The sequence below is a fragment of the Oxyura jamaicensis genome, chromosome 10 (assembly GCF_011077185.1).
Source record: "Oxyura jamaicensis isolate SHBP4307 breed ruddy duck chromosome 10, BPBGC_Ojam_1.0, whole genome shotgun sequence".
Taxonomy (NCBI): domain Eukaryota; kingdom Metazoa; phylum Chordata; class Aves; order Anseriformes; family Anatidae; genus Oxyura; species Oxyura jamaicensis.
The window spans coordinates 5,528,092-5,536,872 of record NC_048902.1 but is presented as its reverse complement, the minus strand read 5'-3'; the positions used below and the strand labels follow the sequence as shown (position 1 = coordinate 5,536,872).

General features: G+C 40.9%; 1 protein-coding gene across 1 annotated transcript; it reads right to left on the bottom strand.

Moving 5' to 3' along the window:
- Positions 1-1,199: 1,199 nt before the first annotated feature.
- MPHOSPH10 (M-phase phosphoprotein 10) lies at positions 1,200-8,715 on the bottom strand. The gene is made up of 11 exons (XM_035335517.1): positions 8,623-8,715; positions 7,549-8,209; positions 6,598-6,746; positions 5,980-6,151; positions 5,588-5,729; positions 5,048-5,115; positions 4,214-4,351; positions 3,873-3,983; positions 3,537-3,644; positions 2,842-3,072; positions 1,200-1,461 (listed from the first exon to the last, which is right to left on the bottom strand). Exons 1-11 carry the CDS (start codon positions 8,697-8,699, stop codon positions 1,312-1,314), a joined length of 2,007 nt encoding a protein of 668 aa, XP_035191408.1. The 5' UTR covers positions 8,700-8,715; the 3' UTR covers positions 1,200-1,311.
- Between the last annotated feature and the right edge of the window lie 66 nt (positions 8,716-8,781).

The window sequence follows — 8,781 nt, the reverse complement described above, 5'->3', positions numbered from 1 at the left end:
CACGCCTTTAAGAAGAAAACAAACAAAAAGTTGAACGAAAGTCTTTAAGATACCAAACGCAACGAAGATGAAAGGCAGAGGGAAAAGCCCCGAACGCAGGGGCCCAGCCCGCTCCCGCTGCCGCTCCCCCCGCTGCCTGCAGGCCCGCTACCCCCGCCGCTGAGCTCCCCTCACGGACGCCACGCGGTGCCCACGCGCGTCCGAGCGCCGCCGCCCGCCCGCGCCCTTCTCCTCACGGCGCCGAGGCCCGGGCCCGCCCCGCCCAGGTCCGCTCCGCGCTGCGGGCACGGCCTCGCCCCCCCGGCTTCCCTCACGTACCGGCGCCGCCGCCTCGCCCGCCCCGGGAGCGCTGAGGGGAGCTGCAGGAGGCGGGCGCTAGGGCCCGGGGCCGCCCCGCGCAGGCCGCGCAGCGCAGCGCCGATGGCGGCGGCAGGCCTGGGGAGCCGAGCGCGGAGCGCGGCATGACGCCCAGCCGGCCCGAGCGCCCCCCGAGCGGTGTGAAAATCCCGCCTGCAGCGGGGCGGTTCGCACCCGCCACGGCCGTGTTCAGTCACCACAGAGGAGGAAATCCTTCCGTACTCCTACCCTGAGAATAAAGCCCTAAGTTAAGCAGCGCCTGCTGGGTTACTGCCGGCTTGCAGGCTGCCCCGTGCCCCCTGCGCTCCGGCCCGCAGCTGTTCCTGGAGGCCCGCCCTGACACAGCCGAGGCAGTGTTAAAAAAGGCAAAAAAATACGTTAAAGAAAGCAGCTGTCTATCAGAGATGTATACCAAGGCTAATTTTGGAAATATTAATCACGTCGTTGCTCTGTTTCTAAGTGGAAGTCATCCTTTCAAGGTTGACAAGAAAAGCTATAGGCAAGCTGTTCATGAATGCTCATACATCCCAAAACAAGAGGGTTTAAGTTTTTAATCTTAGAACACGCGTGCATTTACTTCGGAAGATAAACTGTATCCTTACACTAGAATTTGGAAATTTAAGTTTTAATAAATGCATACTCCTGTACTACATAAACAACTACATGAAGAAGCTACGGGCTATAGCTTGAAGAGCATACAGCCACATCACACACTGCTTTATGGACATGCCCTATGTAAAAAAAAAAACTTTTTAGAATAAGACAATGAAGGAGTTCAATAGTAGGAAGAAAAAAAAAAAAAAAAAAAACTAAAATAGGGAATAACACCTTTATATCACCAAAGAAGTTCACAGAACGTTTTAATGATGTATAAAACCCAGCAATTATTCCAATGCAACATTAAAATACAAACATTTTAATATATACAAGACAGAGCATGTATTAAAACTTAAATTACAATTTAAGTTTATGGACAGAGACTTCTTTCTGCTTCTTCTGTTTCTTCTTTAATTTGTTTGCATCTTTGACTTGCATTTTCACTTGGTCTTGTAACTGAGAAAAGAAGGCTTGGGATGATTTCAAGGCCTTGTCTTTTCCTTCATCCTGTCAATGGAACCAGTATTTGTTATAACACCAAGAAACACATAGACAGCACCACTGTATTATTTATCATTTCTTTTAAAAGTCAAACATCATATGTAAATACTAATTAATTTTCAGAGTCATCTCTTTTTAGCCGTTTCTTTTGCCATTCTGGCAAAAGATGATGTTTCCTTTCTAATTCTGATTTGGCATAGTAGGGAACTAAGGCATGTGAGCTACAACTGCACATTAAGCTACAATCACTGAGCTTATGTTTTGTATTTTGTTGTTCTTTTGAAAAGGTAAACAGAAGTGGTTTAGAAGAAATAAAGTTATTTTCCTATTTACGTCCAATACACCAGAATTTCAGACATTTTTAAAAATTTAATTTATAAGGAATCACAAGTGGGATATAAATTTACTTTTTTATAGCATGCAAAGCACAAGATCAATCTGATGGGATTATAAAGAAGGCTCCACAAAAAGTAAAAAAGCAAACGGGAACATTATAGTCTGAAGCTCAGTTACTCAAAGCTTACAGAGACCTAAGTAGAAACCTCATCCTCAGTTATGCATGCAAGTAGTCAGTCCCATTTAGTCAAGTGGGGCAGTTCAAACACAGGAAAGAAGAGACTGAGGTCTAGTATTTGCAGAACACCACCTCCTGAACTTTGAAATAAAAAAGTAGTACCTAATACAAACAATCATTTGTTTTGTGAGTGTACTATGATATAAAGTAACTGTATCATACAGTTCGTGTTTTTCCTTATCTAAAGATTATCTACACATCCAAAATTAATCTTCTCATTTCGTATATCTCACCCTGAATAAGGTTCTGAAGGTTCCAACGACCAATTAGGCATGATTTATTCATCATTCATGTAATAACATCTACATGAATATGCATTATAAAAACGCGGTCACTACAAAGCACAACTCAGAGCTGTGTTTTTTCAGGCTGCTCTTCTGACATCACATTCACGTGGTAATCAGCAAAATCAGAAGTAAAAAAAGACATTCAACACTATTTTGTATTCAGTTCCATGCACAGATTAGACTGGTACCAAAATTGTAGCTCAGAAGAATGCAAGGAAAAAAACAGGGAGAAAAAAAAAAGTACATCCTCCCCATGTCTCCTTCCTACCTCTTATTTTCCAGCAGCTGTATTTATTTTTTATATTTACTCAAACATAAATACGGTATCGAGGTTTGTGTAGGCAAGCAGATACACTACTTGGGTACAAGAACTTCTGAGGGGATGGTAAGAGGTGTAGTTATGCCAAGAAGGATAGGAGAGAAACAAATCCTTTCCTTTGTGTTAAACATTATCTACCCCTGGGATTTTAGAGCTCATCAGCTAAAGAAAATTAAGTTATACAGGACTACTCGAGACAGCATTACCTTGAGCAGAGTTGCTTTGCCTTCTTTTGTAAGCTTTTTCAATTTTGCTGCAGCAGCTTTTTTGCTGAGTTTTATGCCTTCCTCCGGTTTCGTCTTTTCAAGAAGCTTTTGACGTCTCTCTTTTTCCCGTATCTTTATACGTTTACGAAGCTTTTTCTTTCTTCTCTCTCGTTTTTTGTCTGTGGAAGTCTTTTCTGCATCTGTTTTTACATCACCAGCTTTGTTCTTTTCCTAAAGAGAAAAAAATATAAGCATGCAAAAGAAAAGCCACTTTAGAGTATTCAATCCTGTCTTAGTGTTTCCATTATGCCTTAATGTGTCAGACACCTGAAATAGACTGCAATCTGTCAGAAGCTGGTTAGTAGTGTTTGTGCAATTGACAGTCTATTGCTGTTTAACTTCCCCTTCCACCCAGCTATATATTGGCAAAAAATAATGACAATCACAAGTCAAGAATAACAACCATCCATAAGTTAGTATCATGACCTAGCATGGTCTGATATACTCTTCCCGCTCCTTCCAGTTATTTAAGTTTTTAACATACTAGGCAAGGAGGTTCATGAGGTAAATAACCTTGAGTGGACGGGGGAGCAGAATTCCCCCACTGATCTGGCATCCAGTACACCCTTCTGTTATGAATGTAGATCCTCGTATTTTCTGTTTGTGTGTTATTTGGTTTGGTTTTGGTTTTTTACCTTGATCTCCTCTGGTGCTAGGAGAGCAGCATCACTAACAGCAACAGGTGCTACTTCTTCCATAGTGATAGCTGGCAGGTTTGAAACTATTTTCACTTCTGGCACAGGCTAGAAATAAAGAAATATTCAGGACTAAGTACACCATCTCAAAGTAAAGGAGTTTACAGGTAACTGAAGACGTTAAATATTTGGTTATATTTAGAGGCAGTTACAGTGCATTTAATACGAAAAAAAGTACAAGCTCAATGTTTACTCAGAATATACTTGGGAAATTGAAAAGTCTCCAGTTTCAAAGAAAATAAAGAAAAAGATTAACTTTGAAACTGAACTACTTACTGGTTTGGGCGTAAAGTGGAAATTACAAAGTGCATCCAGTTGCAGGAAAAGTGAATCCATCATTTCCTGGATTTCTTTGTGTTCAGGATTTTCTTCCTCTTCAGTTTTTTGCTGCATTAATAATGTAATGTTAGTGCAACACCACTCATAAAGCAATTTCACTTCACCAAGACTGCACACACAGTATGCAATTCAGAGCCATTCCACATGGCAACACTTCCACGTCCCACTCAGAGGAAGTCTGAAGTACTTTCATAAAGCTTAAAGCAGTTAGCAACATACAAGTCAATATCTATGTGATGCAAACTTCAAAGCAATAGGAAAGGCACTGTTTGCCTTACCTGGTGAAGTTTCAAGTATTCTTGCTCATAGATCTCAGCAAGACTCAGTTTACTTTTTTCATGGTCCAAAGTGATACGCTTCTTGTATTCGAAGGCATCCTCTTTTGGTTTTTCTTTCGGTTCTACATCGTCCCATGCCTGAGAAAGTCATAAATTAACAACCAAATACAACTACAGACTAATATGTGTTAGTTGTTACAGCTTATTTAGAACATTACTTATCTGACATGTTAACTACCTCATGGCTTCCCCAGGAACTCAGGAACTTAATTTCAAGTAATAGAAGACGTATAGCTCAAGCTTGCGTGCTTATTTTCAGTGAATCAGGGCAAAAATAGTATAATCAATTACAAATGTGTAATTTCCTTAAATACTCCTCCAATATGTAATTTTATTTATTATTTAGCAAAGAGTAAGCCTCAACAAATTGTGAGATACAAATCTTCTATCAGCGGCTTTAAGAAAAACGAAGTACACGTTTGAGCCTTGGTTAGAATTTAGAACGCACAAAGAACTACCCAACTAGGATCACGGAAAAAAAAAAAAAAAAAAAGTGAGACTGGCATTATATTCCAGAGGAACTCCTTATAGTTTTATCTGTAAATACTCTTTACTTTGAAGAGCATCAAAACCTAGCATATAAAACACACTTAAAAAAAGATCCTTAGGAATCTAAAGCCCTATCCTATCCATTACGGCAAAATGGAACAACCAGTTGCAGAAATCAACCAAGAAAACTCTACACCTAACATGTTAAGAGCTTAAACGTTCTTGGAACATGCCCTGTGAGTAAAGTCAATGAACAAAACAGAGAAGAACGAGCAAGATATTAACCTCATCCAATATTCTCTGTTTAATGATATCTTCAAGCTGAAAAGTAGTTTCTTCTGTGATCACAGGAGCTGAAAAGAAGAAGAGAAGATTAATGTTTCTCCAGCAAGAAACACTTTTTGCTCTGAGGAATAAAAAAAGAAAAAAAAAGAAAAAAAATGTAAAGCCTCAACAAAAATGTAGTAGTTGAAATTTTTGAATTTTTTTGTTGAACTAGAGATTGATGAGGTCAAGTAAATAATGTTTTCTTCCTCTACGTTGCAGAGAGATGAAAATGGGAAAGTGAATGATGTTACATATGGCTTGTGACTAAAACCGCCACTGAATTAATCAACTTTCAGGTTAGTTAAAATTGAACCCAGAAGACTGTAGCTTCCTGTAGTTTCCACAACAAAAACGCACAGCCTCAAAGACGTGCTGAGTTTAACTAGTGTTTTTGTTACCCTACTCTCAAGTCATGGATGTTGTCATCATGCTCACAGGCAAGACAATCCAACTTGGTATGGCAATATACTCTCTATAAAGCCCTCCCTCAATACTTACCCATTCGGACTGCATGATCAAAGAGTATTGTTTCCTCCAAAAGGCTATTTTCCGGTCGCTTTTGTCCAGTCACTTCTCCTTTAAGCTGCCAAGGTTTCTCTTCTAACAACTTTTCTTCTAAACTTTTTATTTTTTCACTCATCTGAAAAAAACAATTTCCTAAGAAGTGTAAAACAGTTCACAAGTAAACTCAAGGCAAGAAATCCATAGCCATTTCAGGTACTTCCAAATCCTACTCACATAAAGCGAGGGTACGTAATTGCATACACACATCTGATAAACTACTTTATTTTTATTAAGTTTAAGAAGTCCCTTCATGTATGCCACGTACACAATCATCATAAAACATTGGTCACTGTTTAAAAGCATTAGCAAAATGATAGAACAATTACCCTTTCTTGTCTCTTTTCAAAAGATGACTTTATTTCACCAGGATCAATGCCCTTCTCGAATTGCATGTCAATACCATCTTCAGTTTCACTGTCCTCTGGCAATCTAAAAGTAACTTTTGGAGAGGCCTTTTTACCTCTCACATTCTCCATCATTTCCTCAATATCCTCCACCCTGAAAAAAATTAAATACAATTTAAAATGAAGTAAGGTTAAAAAGCCACCAACATTTGTGCAAGCAGATATTTCAGCCGTTACATCGTTACCTGTTACAACTAAATCACAGTTAAAAACTGAAGTAGACTTTCACCGAAGCCTAAAGGCAAAGACACTATGGAAACTTCTATACATCAAAAAATAACCTTCAAAAGCTGAAGTTATAGCTATTAAATCATTTACTGAAATGAATCCCAAGAAACAACACTAAGAAGGGAAGTAAATAAACTACTTTTTAAATAAGACAAGAATGCAATCCATGAACATACAACAAACAGATAACAGAAAATGGCAAACTGGGACTAAAGTGAACCTGGAATTCACAATTTATTTTTCACTTGAACAGTGCCAATTTTCAGTGTAAAATTACAAAGACATTTAACTGCAAATAATGCTAATACTTACTCAGACATGCTTTCTTCATTCTCCTTTTCAATAGCACTGTCTGCTTCCTCTTCCTGATCATCTTCAACACCATTAGCTACTAAGTCATCATTGTCATCAACAGGATCAAAGAAGTCTTTGTACGTCAGGTCTCTAGAACTTTTAATTGACTAAGAAGGTACCAGGGAAAACAAAAACCAAAAAAGCTGTTAAGATGACAGAAGTCTAAGAGCAGCCTGCCTCTCAAAGGCCAACATCTGGGGAACAGCACTACTTGTGTAATAGTAGTTCAGTTTACTGAGGCATTAACCTAAGGCAGAGCACCTCTGTAAAATTAACCTCTTTTACAAGTACTCAAGACATTCTGCCACTTAAATTCATTTCTAACTTCAACATGTACTCAAAGAGCAATATTTTTTTCTGATTATTCACTGGTATGTGTATGTGCTCCCTTATACCCTGTGCACAGTTCTTGCTAGCAAAAATCTCTGGCAAACTTATAGAAGAAAAGGTTAATTCTTGAAATAAGTACTCAGCAACTTGTGAAACTGGAGTTACAAAGCCCTGTCCCTGGAAAAAGTTGCCAAGCCCCCTTTGCTCTGCATCAGTCACCTTAGTGATCCCTTATCACGAGACATCAATGTTGAGCAACACAGCTTTCTTGTTTGCTGGGTCACATATTCTGCAAGGTGACATTATTTCTTACAACATGACTACAAAGTCCTTAATTCATGCAGAAACCTAAAATCCATCTCATCAGAGACTGGAATAGGAAGACAGTATGTACTTGCGCATTGGTGCATTTTGCTACCAGATACTTAACATCAAATATTAACAGCAATCATTGGTTCTCCAATCATTTTAACTTGGTAGTTTCTCCTGTGAGCTCAACAATTTATAGTAACCCTACCAGATGACAGATGCTGATTTAAAGAAAAAAGAATTAGGATAGTTAGTTTACTGATTTCTTACTTTGACTTTAGTTTCTTGAGATTCCTCCTCCTCATTGTCCGAGATGATGTCTTCAAAGTAGTTGATATCATCTTCCTCCTCCTCCTCCTCCCTCTCCCTGTTTTCCCTCTCTGCGTGTTCTAGAAAAGCTTCCATCTCAGCCAGCTTGAAAAACTTGTCATCCACTACAGATTTTCTTCCTTTTCTTTTCAATGTTGTTTCCTTTGCTATTTTAGTTTGTTCTTCTAGTGCATCGATATCAAAGTCAACATCAGAATCCTCATCACTGTATTTCTGCTTTACAGTTTCTTTGGGTTTATTTTGCTTTTCTTTAGTTTTAGTTTCTTGTTTTGTAGAAACATTCTCCTGTTCAGTTTCTGCTTCCATTACGTCTTCCAATTCATTATCACTGCTAGCCTCTGCATCAGAGCCATCATCTTCCTGGTCTGAGACAAGGCAAAGATCTTTATCATTGGCATCCCTTGCAATGGATTTCTTGAAGAAATCAAGAATTGCATTATTCTGGAGCTCTAGTTGTTGCCAAATCTGTTCTTCATCAAAATTTTCTATCACCAGCTCTTTTAGAGGACTCCCACGAACTACATTGCTTCCCAGAGCTTTATTTAAATCGTATAGAGTCTTTGTTAACGCTCTGAACTCAGCAGCCAGCCCATCTTGTACACTAGAAGGAGGAGAAAAAAGTTAAAACTTCAACAAGCACAGCAGTTATTTCTTTTTTTCAGAGTTAGCTAGCTTTCATTCATTCTCAGCTTCTACCAAGGTAACCACGTGGTCACATTGCAGCTACCTGCTAGTTATTTTGGTGCCACAGAGGAGCACCTTTCTAGCACCTTTCAGCGATTACAACTATCTTCCTCGGCATTCACGCTCGGGCGTTCCCTCCGGTTGTGCCCCGGTTACCGGCCCCACAGCGCAGCCGGCACGCACGCAGACCGCGCTTTCCCAGCTCCCTACGGCGGGCAGGCCTGCCGCCCACACCGCCCGCAGGAGGGCTCCGCGGCGCCGGTGGCCGGCCGGCAAGAGCCCCCCCCCCGCCCTCCTCCCCTCCCGCGGCGCCGAGGCTGCCGGCGGTACCTCAGGAACTGCTCGGGCCGCGCGGCGGCGGCGCCCCCCACCCTCAGCGCGGCCTCCAGCCCGCTGCGCGCCGCCATCTTCCCCGGCCCTTCCCCGGCCGCGGCGCGTGCAGCCGCCAGCCCCGCCCCCGGGCCCGCGGCGGAGCGCTCCGGCCACCCG

Bases quoted from the DNA above. Each gene is read 5' to 3' on its own strand.
- MPHOSPH10 (XM_035335517.1), bottom strand. From the start codon at position 8,699: ATGGCGGCGCGCAGCGGGCTGGAGGCCGCGCTGAGGGTGGGGGGCGCC. The intron at 6,747-7,548 runs GTAAGAAATCAG...GTACCTTCTTAG, and splicing joins CTCAAGAAACTAAAGTCAAA to TCAATTAAAAGTTCTAGAGA. The intron at 6,152-6,597 runs GTAAGTATTAGC...AATTTTTTTCAG, and splicing joins AATGAAGAAAGCATGTCTGA to GGTGGAGGATATTGAGGAAA.